At 42.0% G+C, this 22,689-nt stretch overlaps 1 protein-coding gene across 1 annotated transcript in view; it reads right to left on the bottom strand.

Annotated features, from left to right (window-relative positions):
* The window catches only part of GLI3 (GLI family zinc finger 3), a 209,600-nt gene that overhangs the window by 137,029 nt on the left and 49,882 nt on the right, over positions 1 to 22,689 (bottom strand). Inside the window, exon 3 of the mRNA XM_076330772.1 lies at positions 5,258 to 5,500. Coding sequence (XP_076186887.1) covers positions 5,258 to 5,500 — 243 coding nt within the window. The remainder of the gene's footprint in view (positions 1 to 5,257; positions 5,501 to 22,689) is intronic.

The following is a 22,689-nucleotide window of genomic DNA, read 5'->3' as shown; positions in this document are numbered from 1 at the left end:
GTATTTGTAGTGAGCAGAACTTCCCAAATACGACCACGGAGGTTTGGGAGGCATCTTGGAGAAGAGATTTCCATTTATAAGCTGCTGTTAAGCTTAAGAGGTCTGCAGCACCTTCCAAAATTTCAAACTGAAGTTGCCTCTGACCCTAAGTTTGATCTTGAGAGCAGTAATGTTTTTTTGTTGGAGGCTATTGAAAGATACTGTTACGTTTTAGATTTTTATCCCAAAAATGTTTTTGCAAACATGCTAATTTTCTTAAAGACCAACATTTCAGTTTCTCAGCTGACACCAGTAATCTGACATTCACTTTTGTACTAGAGGCTTTTTTTCCTGTGAATTTTATTAAAAGCTTTAGATTTTGCTTTTTTCAACTACCCCTCCTTGACAACATTGTGAAACCACCACATAAATCACTGTCAGTGGATAGTTTTGTTACTAGAGCACTTAAGCCCTTCCCTTGCAAAATGCTGCAGAAAGAGCTGAAGTACCACCAGATTTTCAGAGGTATTTAAGAGGCCCAACTCACTTTGAAATTGAAGAGCCCCTAAATATCTTTAAAGACCCCGGCCCTAAATCTCTACAAGGATTCCTCACTGACACTCTCCTACTGCTCTCCAACAAGGCTGGGGGGAAACCCTCTACAAAAAGCTGTCCCGGGCTCCTGCCACACGGTGACGCTAAGAAAAGTGAGCTAAGAGGTGAGCTAAGAGAAGTGCCCACTTTGGGACTATTCAAAAGTATCTCTGTTGTCCCTCCAGAATCCCAAAATGTGCCAGGGAGAGGACAAGGGAGGCCACTGGCTTCCCCCTCTACAAAGCAAATGGAGACCCCCTTCCATGAGCTCATCCAGTGGTGGAGACCTGGACTGCTCTCAGCGTCCAATGCACCGCACACAGCTGGTCATCGTGGTTCAAGCCACGTTGTGATGAAAAGTCATCACTTTCTAATTATTGCATTTTAAGGCAGTGTTTCCAGTTACCAGCTTGCATTTGCAGAAACAGAATCTAATTTCCTTTTTTTTTTCCCTCCTTTTTCCTTTTCTATGGGGAGATGAACGAAGGGGAATTCTTGTCAATAGAAATTAAAACACAGTAAATGAACAAGTGCACCTAGTGAACCAGCACTGTATTTTCCTTGCTGTGGTCTTTTGTTCATGTCGCAAATTGATTCTGAGATGACACTAACACTGGGTAATCTAACCCGGGCAGTTATGAGGGGCCCAGTCCTTACAAAGCACAAGTCCAGGCACAGTCAGTGGGAACTGAGGGCAATCAATACCTTTGGAGGGTTAATCCTATGAAATGTGCAATAAGCAGTTCCCACTTCCCCAGATAGATACAGGAGCTTCAAAACCAGCAGAATAAATCCCCAGTAAGGAAAAAGAAAAAAAGAAAAAAAGAAAAAAAAAAAGAGAGTGAGTTCCCGCTTTCAGCTACGTTCAGTGCAACCTCTTTGAGATGAAGGGATGTACCAGAAAGAGAATCCTGCCAGGGCCATTCCTGTAGATACAAATTTTTAGATCAGAGCCAAGTGAACTGTCACTGCTTTTTACTTAAGATAATTCTTCAGGCTTTACTAATTAGGAACTAACAATTCTTGCAGATGAGCTGTGAAACCCAGGGAAGAATACCAGCAGTATGTTTTAAATCAAAGTGTTTACATCAGGAATGATTCACTTTTTCCATGAGGAATGACTTGTGAGACAGGCAGTCTTAGCACTGCCATAAATCTGCGTGGGAATTAAAACTGGGGAAGAGAATAACAAAGGGAAGTTGCTATCCCCACCTCCCCTGCCTCAGCCCCACCTCTAGAGACAGAATTTACATTAACAAGGGGCTCCAACTACCACTGCAATCAGCGTTTGAGAAACACAAGGTTTTAAATCCATTTAAGAACACTGTGATTAAGCTTAGTAACCCTGCTCTCCTCAATAAAGAAAAGGTGCAACACATGAAAGGAAATGCCAGCATCTTTGTCATGTGCCCTAAAGTTTTTAAAAAGAAAAAAGTTTTTAAAAAGTTAAAAAAACAAAAACAAAACCCCCACACTTTGTGAGCACTGTCTAAACAGTGCTTAAGAAATCCATAGCAAAAAAAGACAGAAAACAAAAATTTCTGGTTTAGGCCTGTATGTTTTCCTTTTTACCTCTTGGAGGACAGAAGGCTGTGGGCTGAGCATGAGGCTGCTCTCATTCTCAGTTGCTAAACGGTTGAGGGGCTCTCTGGCAGTGCAGAAGGGCCGCCAGCTCCATAGCATGTTTCATCCCAGCTGTTTGAAAAGCCAGTCCACTTGAAACACAACCATTATCCCCACCCACACTCTGCAGGAGAGCAAACTCCCCCTCAATGAGGTATTTATTCCACGTATATGGTAACTATTATTTCCAACATTTACAACATCAGTCATTTTAATTAGGAAAAAAATTATAACAACAAGAAATCCTGCAACGCACATACACAGACACACGCATATTTACATGTAGAAATGCAAAGCATTCAAGTTGTTTCTAATAACTGCAGCTCCTGGAGGCGACATGCGTTCCACACACAATTGACTTAAATGCTCTTTTTCTTTTCTTGCCATAAAAATATACAGATGTCCTTCTTCAAAAAAATTATTTTCCCTTTTCCTGTGTTACAGGAAGCCTGCCCACACTTTCAAATACAAAGTGGGTATAAATAGAAGCACAAATTAGGCATCTTGAAAAGTCTATATTTTCCAACCACAGGGAAACTAAGGAATTACTGTGTTTACATACCCGACTATGTTGAATTAAAACAGTATTTTCTATCCATATGCCCAGCAAAACTGGCGAGAAACTAAGGAAAGGAACGATAGCCTTGCTGGTTCTTCACCTGTTGCTACAGTGGGACTGGGGTATGTTTACATTATTCATCCTTCTTCATATGGACCACTATAAGTGTCAGCCTGAATACAGTCACCACTTTGATGAAAGCATGTCTTACATATATAAATGATACAACTACTATGAAAATTTCAGTAAGCCTGTCTGCTTTCCTCAAAATCTAACTAGACGTTTGTCTCTTTAGTTGTCCTTCTGTATCACATCTATTAAAGGTAAATAAAAGCATGATGGCTCTTTACATGACATTAATAGCTTGAGGGATTTTATAAATCAGTGAGTACAAATGTACAACTCGTTACAGCAGCAGTGAAGCAGGTCTGCCCATCTGATGTTTTCTGACTGAGACTTCTGCTTTAAGATCATGTTGCTCATTTAAAATTAACTCATCTCCTGTTTCTCTGCTGTTGCATGCTGGATAACTTCTGCTGTTCTCTCAACTTCTGACATCAATGTTTTTCTAGTAGCCCACACATCCTAACTAGCTAGCATTATTGGTCACAATACAGACATAGTAGCTTCATTAAATCTTGAGAACTCTCATCAAAAGGCAAATTCAATAAAATAAAACTAAATAAACTAAATGCAAACCACTCAGACTCATTCTGATCGGCCAGCCCTTTTTCTTCAGTCTGAATCTTCAGTAGTATCAATAACACTTTGAACTAGATTTAAGGGGTGAGCTGGCAGCTGGTCAGATGGTCAAAATGGCAATCATCACCACTAAATTCAGCCTAAGGTTTGCTGTTTGTTTGGGGGGCTGTTTTTGTCACACATTTCATCTCTCCCCAGCCGTACTGCCTACAAACAGAGAAGCTATTTTGCTCCCCAATAAGATTTTTTTTTAAGTGAGATTTGGGGGTTGCATTAACAAACTGTAAGCTACAAATGGTGTCTCCAACCTGCAAGCTAGTATTTCCATGCACTGCTGCTTGTGAGCGGTCGTTTGCTCTGTACATCCACGCCTCTCTGGCAGACAAGTCTGCTGCTGGTGTGCTGCAGCTCATCCTCCTCAGCAGAAAGATGAGTAACTCCCCCAGAGGGTTTGAGCAGGGCTGTGCGAGAGAGGAGGAGGAGGGTGTACAGAAACCGGCTGCCTACACTGGAAGAAAGCTCAAATGCTTAACTGCAAACTTTTCCCCTAAATACTGATCTAAACTATAAAGACAACAAGTGTTCGTTTTCTAGTAATACCTCCATCCTTATCAACAATCAGGCTCTTTTTTTTTTTTTTTTTAAAAAAGGAGATTGGTGAGACTTAAGGTTGTGTGAGACATACTTTGATCTGCACCCTGATGAGTGAACATTCCCCTTTGCTGCTAGCCTAACTAATGAAGGGATAAAATTAGCTTTTATCCCTGGCACTTTCTTTAGCAAAAAAACATGCACTAATCAGCTGTCCTCACTAATCAGTTGTCTGGCTAATGACCTTTTGCCTTAAAACACTAAAATTTCTGAATGATGTGAGGAAAAAAAAAAACCAACGCAGACTGGCCCCTCTTTGTGGGTCCTAAGCCTATCATCTGGAACTGGAGACTGGAAGGTTAAATGGCAAATCTGTAGCCTGACGGGGTGATAAATCTATAATCAAAAGGCACAAGCCTTGACACCTCAAGATGTACTTCATTACTACACAACTAAATGATTTTTTTTTCTTTTTTGTAAACTAGAAGCAGATGAAAAAAATTGCTTAACTCCCTCATATTTTGCCTGTGGAGAAATCCATTCCACATCTGTGTTCAAGTGTCAGTTAATTTCTTATTTTTTTATTAATGCCTGAGCAGGAATTCAGAAGTTGAAACCATTTGCCTTTTTCACCCCCCCCCCCTACAACTTCAGGGAACTGTAGCTGGGGAAGAAAATTGCAAAACCACTCCATCAGCCCACATACTCAAACAGACACGTGAATCCCTAAAAAACCTCCAAAACAAAACAAAAATCCCAAAACCACAGCAATAAACCTTCCAATCCCCCCCCCTTCAAATTCTCATTGTACAAGGCACAGTCCTTCCTCCTCTTAATACCGTACTTTAACATTGTTTTAAAAGAGGGATTTTAAGGCCTGTTTCATTTTCCTTCTGTGCTTTCTTTAATGAGGCTTTTTTTCTTCATGTATTAAGGGAGGTGGAGCAACCCTGGATGGCTGAGGAGGATTAGCAACAGATGAGATGTCCTGTGGAAGTTGCTTTGCAGAGGCCTGTGATAATTTCGAGCTGCAATGCAACTGCCCCCTGGTTTTTAACTTCAGAAAAAAGATTGTATTACCTCACACACACACCCCCCCAAGACAAAGCAGTTCTCCCTGGGAACGATGCAAGGCGACAAATAAAACTGCATTAAATTTGACAGCCTTCCAACTTTGCATCCCCAAACGAACCAGCAATTGATACTCACGATAATGAGGGTCCATGTAACCATTTCGGGGGTCCATGGTAAAGAGCGTCCCGCGGTAAGGTACAGAAGGTTCGGGAAGGTGCGATATAGATCCATGGATCTCCTTCTTGATTAATGAGGCCCTTTCCTCACTCGACGTGGAAGGCTCTTCACTGATCTTGCCGAGGCCTTGCCCACCCTGCGGCTGCATTGTGATCGCGTTCCTTCTCTCTCTGTGATAGGTCTGCCCAGGACTTTCATCCTCTGCAAAAAAATGAGGGAGAAGAAAGAGAGAAGGGAAGGAGAAAGAGAGAGACACACTTTTAGCCCATTTATAGCAAATACAATAAAGAAAAGTTCTCCCCCCCGCCCTCCTCCTCACTACCCCCTCCTCACAGTGTAAGTTTGTGACAGTAGGTGCATGTGTGGCTATGAGAGATGGTCTAGGGAAGCCCGCCCGTTCAGAGCGGGCAGCTGCTGAGCGGTAGATCATCGTCACCCATGCGCCGATGCTCCTACCGGCGGGGCTATCAATCGTGTGAGAACAGACACAGGCTTGCTGTTCTCTTGCCTCTGGGACAAGGAGACTGGGAGTTTGGGCTGCCTGACAGGGAGGCAGAAAACAATTTGTCACAAAGAGGAGATGATGAACCCCGCTGGCTGGGCCTAAATCAAACCTAGCCACCCACTGCTGCTCTGCAGCCCGGCTCCAGTCCCTGGAGGTTTGCTTGTGTGAGAGGCTGGAGCCTTGCAGGAAGGTTGTTAGCAATCAGAAATAAGGTGGGCAACAATAAAATGGGTAAAATTGCTCAAGATACAGCACCAGCAGCATCAGGCAGGCGCAAGTGAGGCCACCCGCTCTAACAGTGTCACCACAAGGATGCTTGTGGAGGGCGGTGGAGCGTGGTCCCCCCTCCTTTTTCCCCATATCCACACACACAAACCCACAGATTCTTAATGACCAAGGGGAAAAAGAAAAAAAAAAAAAATAGGAGGATCAAATCCAAGCCCTAGTCTGGAGAAAACCTCTAAGCCTGTGGTACCACTTGTGAGGGGAAAAGGGCCTCCTGATGATGGCTCCAGCAGCCTCCCTTGCAGGCAGCCCCAGGACCGGGTGTTGAACCAACACTCCGCTCCCACATGAATTTTAACCCCCACGGACCACGTGCACCCTTTGAAAACCAGACCAAGTGCTTCTGTTCTTCAAAAGCCAGATGCACATTCCCAGGTACATTTCACATGTGCCATGTGGCAGCAGGGTTTTGTTAGCTACACAAGTCTCTACTGTAAATGCTCTCCTAAAGTTGCTTTATTGTTGTAAAATACAGAGACTGTTCTCTAAACAAGCGGAATTGCTGGCTGTAATCCTGGCCCATACCCATGCTCCAGGTACAGCCTTGTTCAATCAACCACCCTGCATGTACAGGCATACACCAATATGTCTTGAAGTAGTACTGATAAATATGCTTAGCTTCAAAAGTTGCTCAGTGGTTCTGTAAGTGCATGAGGAGCCTCATATTATTAAACACCGGGCACAAAAAAGGTAACTAGAAAGGAAATTAAAACACGCCTAGGAAAAAAAACTAAGGTACACTTATTCTACAACCCACATGCAAGGAAGGATCATTGACAACAGTGCCAAGATTGCACTTCAGTTGTCAGAGATTCAAGGTCAGGGCTAAATTTTTACTTGTACCTTGCCCTGGTGTACTCGTTCACACAGCAAAAGCACCACTGAGCAATTCACCAGGAGACTACTTTCACCAAGCCTGACACCAGCATAACCCAACCTATTTGCCTTCCTATGAATTAGATTAGAAACAGGCTCTGTACGTATAGATACCTGGACCTGAATTTTGGCCAATAAATGCATAAACTAGCTATGCCATTGCTTTGAATGTGGTGCTTGCTAGGCTTCTCCCTGCCCCCTCTCCTCCCAAGTAGCAACAGCAAGAAAACCCAGCAGCGTAGCCTATTGAGCACTTAATTATTTTTCTATCTCCAAGTATTACAGCAACCGGGGTCTGCTGACTTATCAGCATCTTCCAGGGACTGAATTCTTTTTACAGCCAGCAGTAATTCTCCATACAGAGCATTTCCAGGATTGGGTCTGAGGAGAAAGAGTTAATGGAAACCGACAACAACACTGAAGAGTTTAAACCCTTTGCCCTTTTATACTTTTTATTAATATGCACAGGCACCCGTCCCTGCTCTGGATTAGCAGGGTTTAAGGTTTCAACTTTTTACACTGAAGCTGGTTTTAGAGAACTGCAGAAGGGAGTCTAAAACTTTAAAACTTACTTATATGAGGTTTTTAGAAAGCTGCTCATGTAACTAAAAAAATAAAAAATAAGTTACCCCAAAGTCATATTTTCCATCATGTTTCTCTCTAGCCAGAGTCTTTTATGTTAAATTTCAACCTAGAGTGAACTTTCACTGATGAGATGTAAACTCTTGTAAAAATAGGGGATTACACTCTATTTGAAATCCTGACAGACCCTTAAGCAGAGCAAGCTAACCTGTGCTACCACAGTACGGAATGAAGCAAGCTGGAGTGATTTGTGGGGCTGTATAATCAATCCGAGGATCAGATAGGATTTCAGTTCTTTTACTCTTTCATATAAAGATAATTTGTTAAAACTGCCATCCTGGGATACAACAAGAAGCTGACATCTGTCTGCAGGCTCCACTTTTATTCCTTCCTTCTCAAAACATGCATGTGTCATGAATCAAGGTACTAGTGACTGCTATGGAACAAGCTGATTTTCCAAATTGCTGAACGAAATTCAAAACCTACTTTCAGTAACTTTGAAACGACAGCAAAAATGTGTTTTGTTTTAAAAAGCTTTCCTTTTTTTGGGTTCCTCAAGGAAAAAAGGAAAGAAAACAAAAAAGCAGTATTTTTCCTTCTGCATGAAACCATCTCTCTCCCCATTATGAAATTACTGCTGCATGCTGTTAGAAAGTCAAACATTTCTGTACTCTGTCTGCCATGTAAAAATTTCCCCAAAAGTATTTTTTTAAAAAGTAAACATGACGGCATTTTTGCAATAATAAGGCGTATTCAACAGCCAAACATCTTGCTAAGCGTTTACTTCACGCTCCGCACCACTAAGCTGCTTTTGATAGGGGGCAGATGAGACACTTGACAGCACCCGCGCTCCAGGACACGAACAGGCGAGCGGTTTGCAGGAGCTCCCCGGGCGCCGAGCGGGAAACTCCTCTTGCAGTAATGCTGCTGACTCTCACAACGGCAGGCGAGCCACTCCAGCGCGCCAAACAGCAAAAGCTGTCTAATCTTGTTGTGTTTCAGCTGAATCGTTCAATAAAGTTTTAAGAGTAAGTGCAGGCAAGCTGCACCAGGCCAAATTATTGACAGAAACTTACGGTCCACCATGGCAACAAGTGGGACGCTATAGCAAAAATGTAAGCAAACAGCCCACTTCTCCGGCAGCATCTGCCAAAGGGGTTTACAGCCAAATACGCAACAACTGTTACTGCTCTGCTCACGTTTTAGAAGTGGCCAGCTTTAGGGTCAAAAGAAACATCTGATTTACTAAAATCTTGAAGAGAGACGAATGCCAAAGTTAAAGGGACTGATCCTCCCTCATCTCCACCTGCTTCCCGCTGGTGGGACCCCACTGACTCCAGCATAGTTCATTCCACCTTTTTCGGGTATAAGAGAGAGGGGTTAAATAAGAAAAGAAAAAAGGAAAAAAAAAATCAGGCCTCAAGAGCAATCTGCATAAGCTTCTCTTTCCTCATGTACACCCTACTCTGTCTTAACAAGCCAGTAGCCAGAGACACGTGTTACAAGTGCCCAGCCTGGAACGATCACATTAATCCAAGGTTCTCCCATCCGCTGAGAAACACCCGATTTAGTCCTGCTATTCTGATCAGAAGCAGTTTTTATTAGAAGTGCTGAGCACCAAGGGGCACCTCATTTAATCAACAAGCTTTTTCAAAAAAAACTCACACTGGACAGCATGCCTTAATAAACGCACTTTTAATTGCTCAACTAATTTACCCAGAAAATTAAAAATCATGACAAACCAAAACCTAATGCAAAAATCCATTAAACTTTCTTTCCCTATTGAACTTTTTTTGCTCTTTTTTTTTATTGTAGACCAAGACAAAGTAGAAGCTTTTTTACTTCAAACCTCTTCAAGTCAGCAACTAAAAGAAGTTGAAATCTATTGATACACCATGCTAAAAATCAGTCTCAACACACTTCAGAGAGACCCCCGCATAAACAAGACAACACCAGCCCAATTAAATCTGTTTATGTATTAAGTTTCATCACCACATTTCTGCATGCAACTTGCGGAGAGCATTACTGTCTCATGAGCGATCTGCCGACGCACTTCGGCTGGGTAAGAGAAGAGACAAGGTACTTACAACTCAGTCCAAGAGACCCTGGCTGATGCTCCCTCCAAGCTCTTCTCTTGACCAAAATTCTCTGGCTACCAGGACATGGGCATTCCTCCCTCTCTTTTCCTCTCTCTCCCAGTCTCCCTCCCTCTCTCTCAGAGGCAGTGCTTCTCCCATTAGAGGAATTAAAAGTGGTTGGTGCCATGCTAAATTTAACAAGCTCATTAGTATTCTTCCTGTGTGCTTCCTAGTGAACTCTCCCTATTCAAGCGGCTCTCTCTAGCTGAGGGGTCAGGCGGCTAATCATTAAATCAAACTAATGTCACCCTATCACAATCGGCCTAAGAGAAGGAGGGTTTATTATTTCAGTTTATGCTAAATAAACGGTTTTACAAATGGTCTCCAAGCAAGGTCAACAGCAGCTTCAATTACAAGACAAACTTAACAAGAGTTGCTATAAACCAAGTGCTCCATATTGACCTAAGCACAAGCTCGGCTCCACATATTGCCACTAGCAGGATTGTACAGGAATGCATATTGTAAAATAAAGGAAAGGGTAATCTTTTCTTTGCCAGAATTTGTGACTGCACAGAGACTGCTCATTCACCTCTCCCCAACCAGCTTGCTGCTCAGCTCAATTCACCCCACACAAAGGCTGAAGACCAGACCTCAATGGACCGAGTGAAACATGTTCAAAACTAGGCTCTCTATTGTGACTGAATTTCTTAACATCTTTTCAAAAAGCGGAGAATGCCTTGAGGCTAAAGGAAGAAACAGGCTAATGGTGAATTGGGAATACTGAGCAAATTTCAGAGCCCTTTCCTCCTAGCTTTTGAGGTTGAAAGCAAGCTCTTTCCTTTCAAGTTTCAAAGTCCTTTTTCCTCCCACAGTGTCACAGAAGGATTTGAAAAGAAGGTAATTGTGCTCACAGTCCCCCTGATCAGAGCTTACGTCCTATTTCTGGTATTTCGGAATACTTCTTGCAATAATGGTGCATATAGCTCAATCCCTTAACCGTCCTGCACTCTGCAATTGCTCATTAAATGAACAATTGCTGGTATAAAATGCCTTTTATGTTCAAGGTCTGGATATAAGATAAGCATTCTAGTACTCTAAATTTGGTTTACTAAGGAAACTCTCCATCATTAAATTACAAAACTGAAGTCAGAATATCAGTCTTTCCCAGAAAAGTAGCATTTTAGGTTGCTGTGAGCTGGTCGGGGGGGGGGGGAAGGAATGTAAAAAAGATTGACTACTTAAGATTCTTAATAGAATAGATACCTAAGTAAGAAAGCAATTTCCCTCACGTTTAAGAAGGTCTAAGTTTTTGAGACTTGATATTTTCTTCCTTGAAATGATGCAATAGAGCAATTGCCAGGCACATTAGGACATGTGTATCTGCTCCTTCTTGCATACACACACTGATCACTACTCTCTGGCCACCTTAAGAGCAAAGCAGGAGGAAATACATCTGTAGGATTGTGCCTGCCTTTAAAAACAGTGCGTGTTGTAACCAAAGTTTTGTTTTGGGTGGGGACAGTAGTTTAAATTGGGCACTCTTGGTCCCAAGTTTGTTATTTTCCTGCATTTGGAGCAACTGCACATGAAGTACGCGCTCTGGAAATACTAACACAGATATGTAGCACAATGCTCATAATTGGTTTTAAAAATAGACTCCAACCATACGAGCGGCTACAAAATCTGTTAGATAACAAGTATGGTACTCACTTTATTTGCAATGCTTAAGCATACCTTATACAAGACTTTTGTGCTTATAAATAGCATACATTATCTGAGCTCACCACTGAAAATGTATAGATTTGTATTCCCGTTTGTAATGGATTTTCAGCTTAGTTATTTCCCCATTACCATACGTATAGTATTTTCCAGGAACTGATTTGTGACCTTTGGAATACAAATACACAGCTCTTTTCTCCGGTTTTTTTGTTTGTTTTGAAAAACCTGTTATATTCTTTCATTTGTCATCTTTAACTTTCAATGGAAGAAAAAGGATTTAACAACAAGGCAGAAAGCGGACCCAGTCGAGACAATACCTACATAATACTCCACCCCGCCATTATTTTCCACAAATGATACGTACGTTCATTTTTGCTGCACCTACAGCACAACTCAATTCAGTCCTTTTTTTTTTTTTTGAAAGTACAGAGGAAGCCAGAACACAGTGCATCAATACAGTTTCTACAACTTTCAAAACAGAGCCTGACCCTGCGCTCCTCTGGGTCAATGGCAGAGCTCCCACCAACCTGGAGGAGACGAGACTGGGCCTGTACAGAGCTCACATTGCTCCAACGCTAAGTCAGCCATGCATTGCTATCAGCAGAACATGGCTCGCAACCTTTTCCAGCTATGCATGTAACTCTTCCCCGGGACTGCTGGGGAACCTGCTAATGGTACAAAGCAGCTTAAATTCAAGTAAACTTTTTCAGACATCTAGATCGGAGAGCGCCTTGTTAATAGTGATGTCTTTACCTCAATTTCTTGATTATCCAGATGAATTTACACTGCTTGGTGCCTCCCCAACTGCTCCCAACTAAAACCATGTGGCTGAAGTCAAACAGACATACATGAAATTATGTAAAATAAAACCACCTTTAAAGTTTCATACAAGTAAACGCCTACCAGATTTAACTGGGAGTCTGCATCTACAAACCCCAGCATCAGACCTATAGGGAGATGCTAAAAATCTCATTTAAGCTAAAAAAAAAAAAAAAAATCCTACTTAGGGAACACAAGAGGTAGCTGCAGACACAGCTACCTACACAAAGGCACATGGTGCTGTGGAAACCTCCTTGTCAGTCCCAGGACTCTCACCCTCAGAAGGCAGACAAGGAGGGCGGGAGGCAGGGCAGGGCTGGGCTGCCTTGCACCTGATCCTGCATCTCGCTGATCATGCGGAACATGGGGGGAAAAAAGGAGTAACATTTGGGTATATGCCTGAAGTTACTGACCTGACACTTGAGCCATCCCACTGACTTCAATGACTTTGGATCAAGCCGCAGAAGTTGCTTGCTGCAAACCAGATTCCCACGGTATCCTGTTGGTCAAGTTTGCCTAGAGCTGCCCAGCTGAACGGCCAACCAGCCGACACGTGGAGCCTGAGCCCCTACAATGCCCAGCCCCAGCCCGCGGGGCTGCGAGTCTCAGGGAAGCTAACAGAGGCACTAATTCTCAGCAACTCGCAGGGTCAGACTCCAAAGTGGGAGCCTTACTTCTGAACAAGCCCTCTCCCAGCCCATTTCCACACAGGCTTTAAAATAACAAAAACAAACAATTTAAATCAAAACAGCTGAAAACCATTTTCTCCCTTCCCAAGTTCAGGGCTACGTGTTTCTCCCATGGCAGACAGTGGATTATTGCAGTGATACTTAACACCGCTCGTGAGCGCAGCCCCCAGCACTCTGGTTTAGGTGTTAGTGACGACATCGGCTGCTGCGGGAGAAACACTAAACCCTGCACCCAGGTACTGAGCAGGTGGTGAGCTTTTAAGTTTACCTTCATGGGGCCTACAAGGCCCAAATCCTGCTTGCTTTACTCGCACCATAATCCCAGGGATTCAGTGAAACTACTCGTGCAAGTAGAGCAAGAGGGATTCATGTCCAGCATCAGAAATGGTCTGGCCATTGGGCGCGAATGGTCTGTGCCTGGAAAATGTATTGGAGATATTTGTTAGCACGTGGAAATGCTGTATCATTAGCTTGATGAGAAAGGGACTCTTAGTAGTAAAAGTGCTTTGTAGTTCCACTGGACAAGAAAAAAAGAAAGCCTTAATGCAGAAGATGACGACATTTGAAGGTAGAATTAATTGGCAAAATTAACACATAATATGTGATTTCTCCTTTTAAATTCGCAGAACTAGAAGGCAGGCAAAAACATCTCCCTTTCTTGGTACAGTAAATTTTATGTTTTGATTTTGCTACTTAAGGATTGGGAAACTCACACGAGAAAAAAATCTCTTGCAAAAACAATCTTACTTTTTCATTTCCCCTTTTAAAAAGTGTTCCACCTTACAAAATTCAGCAAAGACGGCAAGTTACTGTGCGACAGCCCCAGCAAACTAAAATACTTGCTCCAAGTCTGCTGATCAGGGCTAAAACTCAAGCTTTGCACTTTCAGATTGGCTCCAGGATTATTGCTCCTCTCCAACATCTAGCCTCTTCAAAGAGCCAGGAGTCTCAAATATAACTTGGAGAAAGATGACTACGGACATCAGGATCTGACTATTGGCAATCATTTCTCAGAAGGGAAAAGCTTCTCAGCCTCCTCCAAGACACTCAAAAGGATCCTGATTTGAAAACATTATGAAGTTCCTTCCATTAGCCAGTTATTAGACTGTTAGTCACTGCTTACTTTGAGCAGGCTAATTAGTTACATCAAAGGCACTACAATAAATTCCCAGGAGAGGTTGGGGGGGGGAGGGGCGGGGGGGAGAAATGTATTTCTCAACTATTTAATAGTGCATTTACGCCTATCTGAGGGTAACTGCCTCATTTCACTCAGACACTGGGGGACATTCTGTGGTGCTGTCACTTTCTACCAAGCCAGCAGCAACACCGGGCCTTAAAGCTGTTTTACAAAGCTGTTTGCAGCCTGATATAAATTTGATTAGCCATGCTTAGAAGCTGCAAAAGAGTGAAAGAGAAGTTTTAAACCCTTTGGTGCACCATCTCCCTTTGTAACATCTACAGCCCAGACACCTTGGCCTTGACAGAATAAAAAAAAGTTACTTTAATTAGTGTTGCATACAAAGAGAGTTGACATTTCTTCCCTTTTTCCTTCAGTGGATTCAAACTGCTAAATGCAATCATTAGCCAATCGCTAAGTGGTTTGCAACAACCCAGAGCCATGGCAACCCTTCAGTTTAGATGGCAGATATCACCTATTTCATTGCAAAATTTATTTATTGCTGCATCCTTTTGCACAGTTGCAGTAAGAGTCAGTGTTTCCATTATATCGCTGTACTTCTGGCCTCTGAAGAGTACCAGCTGTTTAAAAATATGTTATGGGTTATTCTGCCCTGATTTACAGTGGCTGCAATCTCAGTTGCGAACAATGATTTCATCAAGGTCTCAGGGCAAAATCTGAATGCCATGTATTTTTTTGTGTGCAGATGTATATGTATTTCTATATACACATATAGAATATACACATATACAGACATGTGTGGTCACATGCACTCACAAATTCAGCTCCACCTTACATTCCATAAAATCCAACTGATTGCAGATGAGGCTCTGTGTGATACACGGACGTCTGCACGTAAGTGTCCACACAGGCATGCTGGATACCTGAACACAGAACTGAGACTTTTCACATTCCTCATCGGAAGTCTAAATAATTCAGGAGAAGAATGCTGCAAAACAAATGCAAGACTTACAGCAAAGGATGTTTTCAAGCAAAGAAAAAGCCTCCCCAGAAAACTCGAGTCCTGTACACCAAATGATTTGATGCTTTGAGCGATCTTCCAGACATTAGTGCATTAGTTAAAAACTGCAGAGCTACTAATCCACAGGTATCGTCAAATATTCCTTTTATCAACACTGCTTCTCCCCCAAGAATTTGGTATTCTGAGAACCCCAAACCTGACACCGTATGTTTAGCTATCAAGTAGATGCAGTAAGTGGTAAAGTTCAGAGGCTGTCTTCCCTGCCTGGAGACACCTCCTCACAAAAGAAAAAAAATCTCTCCTTAGGTCTTAAAAAGTGCTTGACCTTCCCAAAGACCAATCTGTTTTTTTCCCCCCTCTGCTCATTTTCTTCTCAGTTTTCTCCACTCAGGAGGATGCAGGAGCTCTGGCAGAGATGCTCACTGCCATACTACCTCATATTTCTTTACTGAAAGAGTGGTTAAACATTGGAACAGACTGTCCAGGGAAGTGGTTGAGTCACCACCCCTGGAAGTATTTAAAAGACATGTAGATGAGGCGCTTAGGGACATGGTTTAGTGGGCATGGTGGTGTTGGGTTGACGGTTGGACTCGATGATCTTAGAGGTCTTTTCCAACCTTAATGATTCTATGATTCTATGATATAGTTACTGTCTTCACATTCCAGTCATCAAAAATACTACTGCCAGCCACAAGCAAGCATCAGACTGGGTCCAAGGACAGGTGCATGTGAGTGGGCAAAGAGGGATGGAGAGTGGAAAGCCTGGAAGGAAAGGAAGGAACAAATTCTTCATACCATGATCTCCACTCCCCTCACCTAGGGAAGGAATACTCTTAAAAGCTTTGGAGAGGCGGCTTGTGACATACGGAGTTGGAGAATTAAGATAATTGACTAGAGCTCACTAGCCTCTGGGGTCCCCTTCCCAGGACAGTGGGCTCCTCCTTGCCAGTGCCTCTCTCCTCCCTTCCTCACTTCCACTGCACACTTCTGGCCAGGCTTCCCAGCCTCTGGCTTGGTCTGCCAGCCTTGCTTGCTATGTTTGAGAAGAGGCAAGAAAGCCTGAGACACACCAGCTTTTTCCAGCTTCTCAACACAACCCCACAGCAGGAGGAACTGCACGCGAACGAGATCATTTTATGAATTAAAACAAGTTAATGATTAATGTTTTCTGTTGAGTTCTAGGGATGAGCAAAACTGGTTTCGAGACTTTTTTGACTACTACTACATTTGTCTTTCTAACCTTAATGCTGTATAACAGATTTTAAAAGACACTGGAATATTGCCGAAAACTTTTAAGAATCCAACCACATGCAGGTACTTAAGTGCTTATAACTGTCTTAAGCAATATTATATATTTCCATTTATCATTACGCAATGGACACCTGAGATCAGAAAGATAGCCAAGTTAGAAAAACACTCGTATGTTCAGAAGGAAAATGTCAGAACAATTTTATTAAAACAGCACCCTCTCTTCCTACTACACTAGCCATGGCAGCTCAAAAAGAGCATTCTTAACTTGTTAATCATGTTTTGGTGGCTTCATCCATGCACAACCTGGCAAAAGGAGATTTCAATGTTTCCTTATTATTTTTTCCTTATTATTTTTGGCTACCTAGATTTTCAGGCAACATTCATTTCACAGAAAAATAAACTAAGTTTCATCCCCCAAAAAAGTTAAATAAGCGTGATTTGTATGGGAAGGAGGTTGGGGAAGGAAAAGGGAACCACCTGAAAAGTTCACTTGGCTATATAGAAACAAACAAAATAAAAAAATAAATACATCACTGCACACTGCCCAGGAGTATAATCACTTCTGTGTGCTGAGAAAGAATGCAAAACTGTAGCCAGTAAAGAAGGATCCATTCCAATCAGAAAGTATTCCAACAACAAAGCAGAATTACCAAACTTTACTGAAAGGAGCCTATTTTTAAAAAATGAAGTAGGACTGCCTCTTAAATGTACCATTAAGAATTCTAACTATTTCTAAGTATGCCACAGACTTTTTCCCATCATGGCAGAATCAAGACTAAAAATCATTTTCCTCCATTTCTGTTAAGTTCTGTGTGATAAAAAGGTACAGCACTGTTGCACTGAACAAAAGTGAGGCAAAAAGAAACAAAACTAATGTCAGAAAGGGTGCCTCCTCTTGAAAAACAAAGAAAAAGAACCAGAACATTTTTTTAAAGGAAAACGCAACATCCGCAAGCATTTCACACGCTTCATTTCACTGACATGAGGGACTGAACTTCCAAGTTCTTGCAAAAGTAAAATTGTTATGGGAGAATTCACAGCGGACTCTGGACTTCAAGATCTTTCTGCTCCTCAAATCTCATACTGGTCTTCCATAAGCCATATGGAAGACCATAACTTCCATAACTCCACTTCTCACAACTTTGTCTTCTTCACTCACCAAATGTGTAAAATACTGATAACTGATTTAATAAGAGGAAAAAGTATTTTTATATAGCAAATAAGCACAGTAATGATAGAAGGATTCAAGGTCTATTTAATTTATATACAGAAACATCCAGTTAGATCTGAAGGCAGAATATGTTGAACAGTCAGCCCAAAGCTGCCCTACAAATCACCCTGTATATTATATGTTCCAATTCTGCAAAACGCAGCATGCCTCCCATTTCTGTTATGTAAAATGGTTGTCCACAACTTGTCCACAAACACGTAACTATTGACTAATAACTATTTACCATGCCTTCCACAGGGAAGGAAAAAGAAAAAAAAAAATGTGAAATCAGAAGAAAATAAACAAATCGACCTTTAAAGTGTTATTGCCCTGAATTCACGATGCTTACCCCATCCAACCCTCCTGCCTATTGTATCATTAGCAAAGAAATCTCACCCAAAACACACTGCTTCCCCTCTTCATATCTAAACTACCTTAAGTTCTGAAGAATGGCTTTTAGTAAGCTTCCTGAAAAACTGAATAGCAGCAGTGGACTTGATTTACCAATGTCCTCTACAGACCGCTAAATATTTGAAGAAGCTTTTTTCCAAATAGTGGCCATGTTCTTTCTTCCCCAGTGCAGGATAGAAGATCCATCTTGCCAGCGCCAACGAGAATTCATTTTTTTCCTTTATAGAGAAACCATAGTCTTTTGGAACTATAATACAGATCTCTATCGCATCATACTGCCAAATCTTTCAGCTTAAGAATAATACTTTTATGCTAATCTCATTGTTTGGACCAGTTTTACCACAAGTCTTGTAAATGTGAAAAATAGCAGAAGATAACCTGTAGTGTAAACACCTTAAGGTACTTCGACAGTTATCCATGACAACGTTGTCAACTGTGCCACAACCATTTGTTGTATTAACATATCCTCCTTGCAGAGGATATGAGATTGGACACATTTGTCCTATAAAATTCAATTAGCCTTTTTAGACGTACCAGAATTGTAACATCAAAACCGGCTACCTGTGAAGAAGAAATTCCCATTAGAAAATGCTGGGTTTTTGTGGCAAAAGGACTGACAGTCCACAGCCTTCTCACAGCAGAATACGTATTGGGCTTGCTTGTTGCAACTCCTTTCTAAAGACTAGGAAAAAATCTTTTCCAGAGCAGTAAGGTTACCACTGTCAGCTGCACTGAACTACGTACTTCCCTCTCTTTTGGGTCTTATCTTCAAAAATCACGGAAACAAAGATGTAAACTTGGACATTAAAGAGTGTTAACATCAAAGTACATGCGCTACTTTTGATATTAACCAAAGCCTTGAACCAGCAATCTAACTGGCACAAATCAGGGGTGCCTATGTAATTTCAGAAACAGCTGAACTGAGCTCTCCGCTGTGGCCTGCATTTGCTCACCAACTTTTCAAAGCACACTATCACTGTACGTTTCTACAACTAGCTGCCAATCAAGCAAGCAGCAGGAATCCAAATTCACTTCTTGGCATCTTCACAATTCATCTGTCCGCATTTCCGAAGACATGAAGCCTTCTATTTGTTTCTTTTCCTTTAATACATTTTTAAAATTTTAATGTCTCCATCCAGAGCAATTCCCTCGCATGGGGGCAAACCATGGCCTGTATCATATCACTGCCCTGATATTTATGGATTTACTTTATGTAAACCTGATACACTGGTTTACATAAAAATTACTGTATACTATCTCAGAGACTTTATTTAGAGATGTTCGGTCTTTTTTCAGCCTTGTCCCACCACAAACCCCCACAACACACCAGCGTAACTACAAAACGCTTTCAAGTGAGCCTGAGGTAATTTATGATGCCATGTCAAAAGAAGGTGAAACTTGACATTTTCCTAGGAAGTTAAGAGACATCAAGTTCTGAAAGACATTCTCTGAGAGGGAGCTTGTCTAAGCCTCAAATTAAGTGGAAAAAGAATATACAAGTGCATAAAGAAGTTATGTAAACAGATGCCAATAATGTACATGTATGTATCACCACATGTATCCACTCATGTCTGAATCTGCATATCCCAACAGAGCTTCAAATTCTCTCATCGAAAAGAATATTTATTCTCTCAAACCTTCACCATTTCCCACAAAAACCTGGGTTTTCATCAGCATTCACACACAATCCCCCTTGCTCTTCAAGACAGTTCCAATGGCATCTTCATAACTTGGATTCACATTTGTCTGGGCCTGAATTTAAAGGCTTACAAAAGGCTAGCTAACACACTCAAGGTAACGTGACTCCTACAGAAAAGGCAATGTAAAACATGCTGATAGATGGCTGGACAACACTGATTTTTCCTTTCCCTTATGCTTTAACACACCAGCTGAGTTCATACTGAAGTCTATGCAAGACTCTCAGAACCTCATAAAATGTCATACAACTTTAGTCAGGACAACATATTAGGGCTTCAACTAGTGTAGCTTATGCACCTCAGGTTACAAGTATAAAATTCAGTGTAAATGGGAAGAAGAAAGAAAAAAAAAAAAAACACTCAAGTCTGGATTCCTAGCATTTTTGGTACCCTATTAATGTTTTATGTTAGTAAGACAAACCCTTTTTTTCTCTACCAAAAAAAAAAAGCAGCCAGGTGAAAGAGATGCTCTATTATCAGCCCCTCTAACACCAAGGTTGCAGAGTGATTTCTCTTTATCATCCAAGAAAGTATTTAAGAAGCATGGTGCAGTAAGTGTCCCACCAGAAGAAAAAAATCTTTGATCAGAACCAACACCTTATTAGACACCAGAGAATCAAGCAAGCAAGCCATGCCCTGGAGGAAATTCCCAGGAAGGTCCATTCCTACTCAAGCAGCTTTGTGTTTCAAACAGAGATGCTGATTAGGGATATGACTCAGAGGAAGTTTCCAGGATAAATCTTACAATTTACAGCACCAGAATGCAACAGATTCACATGCGGTGCTGTGCACTACAGCAGTATCTGGATGATTAAGATGTCCATAGCGTTAGCAAGTAGTTGAGTACTCTTCTGAGGACCAGGCAGTTGTCTTCCACAGTGCCCCTCAACCACTGAGGAAGAGCATACACAGGAATGCTTTCATATACCCAACAGACTTGTCGACCACTCACAAAACTATATGCAGACATGAAGATGGAGACTGACTATGAGTCTGTTTTGCCAGGCTGACCATAAAATCTGTCACAAACTGGAAATTAGGAAATCTATACATGCACAGTCTTAATGAAGGCTAGCAATTAAAAGTGTGGCCCAGGAGCGATCATAGTCATCTTCATAGAACAGGAGCGTGGTTGTAGAAATGTCAGACTTGTCTATCAGAAGCTGGATTTACTGGCAAAAGGGCATTCTCCTCAACTCCTCCACAAGACAAGGCCACTATTCGCTTCAGTGGAAGTTACAAGCAGGAAACAATGGCAGGAGCAGGCCCAAAGGAAGCTGGGAACAAATTGCACCTTAAACCAGTAAAATACCTATGGCCCAGCAAGTTGTCTCATTACTGAGATGGAGTCAATAATTAAAATTTTAACGGAATGCGAGCAGGTTTCTAAATCATTAGACAACAGAACACAGAGTGTCAACAATATGGCTGAACGGGGGGATAGAGAAAAATCAGCCAGCACTGCTTAATCACCTAGGGCTCTGTCCTGCAGCTACTCATCTGAGGAGCACCAGTCAGGAAAGTCCATAACATGATTGCAACTACCTACTCTGTAGCAGTAGGTCATTAATTTATCCTCCCTCTTCCCAAATTTTAACTTTTTACTTGTAAGGACTTGAGAGTAGGTATGCACTTTTGCCACAAGTGTAAAACAAAACTATCATATACTGTTTATGAAGCATTACACATTTATGCACACACAGAGCCATTAGAACATAAATAATACAATAAGAACGAGGATAATTTGAATGTAACATCAAGCCCGCAAAAGAAAGACATGGCATAATTAAGGTTGCCTGTGCACCATCAGTTATGACCTCACATGTGCAACTACCATCTGCTTCAAGATGCGTAAACATGCCATTTTTGTTCTGCGGGACCCCAGCTTCACCCAGTGCACGAGGTGGACAGTGTGTGTTTAATGAGCTGCTTGTCACTACCTGGTTCTCCTCTCTGAGCTCAACGTGTGGCTTCTCCACTCTATGTGCTGTGCTTCATTGAAGCCCAGCTCTCCAGGTAGAATTATTAATTTCCTCCTGGGCTTTCTCTGGCACTCATCACAATAATAACTGAGTGCTTCATGAATATTAACAAAATGCATTTTACAACAGTTCTGCGAGGTGAAGAGATGGTATTATCCACTACCTACAGAGACTACCCATTTAGTGTCCCTAGTTGTAGGTGCCCAGTTTAAAAAGCCTGAGAACCCAAGTTTTAGGAGTACTTAGCATCAGATGTACTTTATACAGTTTGTGTTTTCAAGAGTTATCTATGACTGCATTTGTTAGCATGCACAAATACGTTTTTGAAAATCAGCTGCAAGTCGCATACCAAGAAAACAAGAAACTCGGCATATCTTGATGGTGTTGACTTGCCCCAAGTAATCAGAGTTCTAGGTGTGCTGTAATGAATGACACCACAAAAGTTCCTACATATTTGCACTTTTGCAGTTGTGCTGGTTTTGGCTGGGATAGAGTTGATTTTCTTCACAGTAGCTGGTATGGGGCTATGTTTTGGATTTGTGCTGGAAACAGTGTTGATAACACAGGAGTGTTTTTGTTACTGCTGAGCAGTGCTTACACAGAGTCAAGGCCTTTTCTGCCTCTCACCCCACCCCACCAGCGAGTAGGCTGGGGGTGCACAAGAAGTTGGGAGGGGACACAGCCGGGACAGCTGACCCCAACTGACCAAAGGGATACTCCATACCATATGACATCATGCTCAGCATATAAAGCTGGGGGAAGAAGAAGGAAGGGGGGGACATTCGGAGCAATGGCGTTAGTCTTCCCAAGTAACCGTTACACGTGATGGAGCCCTGCTTTCCTGGAGATGGCTGAACACCTGCCTGCCAGTGGGAAGTAGTGAATGAATTCCTTGTTTTGCTTTGCTTGCACGCACGGCTTTTGCTTTACCTATTAAACTGCCTTTATCTCAACCCACGAGTTTTCTCACTTTTACTTTTCCGACTCTCTCCCTGATCCCACCGGGGGGGAGTGAGAGAGCGGCTGTGTGGTGCTTAGTTGCCGGCTGGGGTTAAACCATGGTGGTTTAGTGGTTTAGACATCTACCTTTCAGAAAGATAAAGGTGGGTAAGGTGAATTCACTTCCC

Source organism: Aptenodytes patagonicus, chromosome 2 (genome assembly GCF_965638725.1).
Source record: "Aptenodytes patagonicus chromosome 2, bAptPat1.pri.cur, whole genome shotgun sequence".
NCBI lineage: Eukaryota > Metazoa > Chordata > Aves > Sphenisciformes > Spheniscidae > Aptenodytes > Aptenodytes patagonicus.
This window is presented reverse-complemented; position numbering and strand designations above follow the sequence as displayed.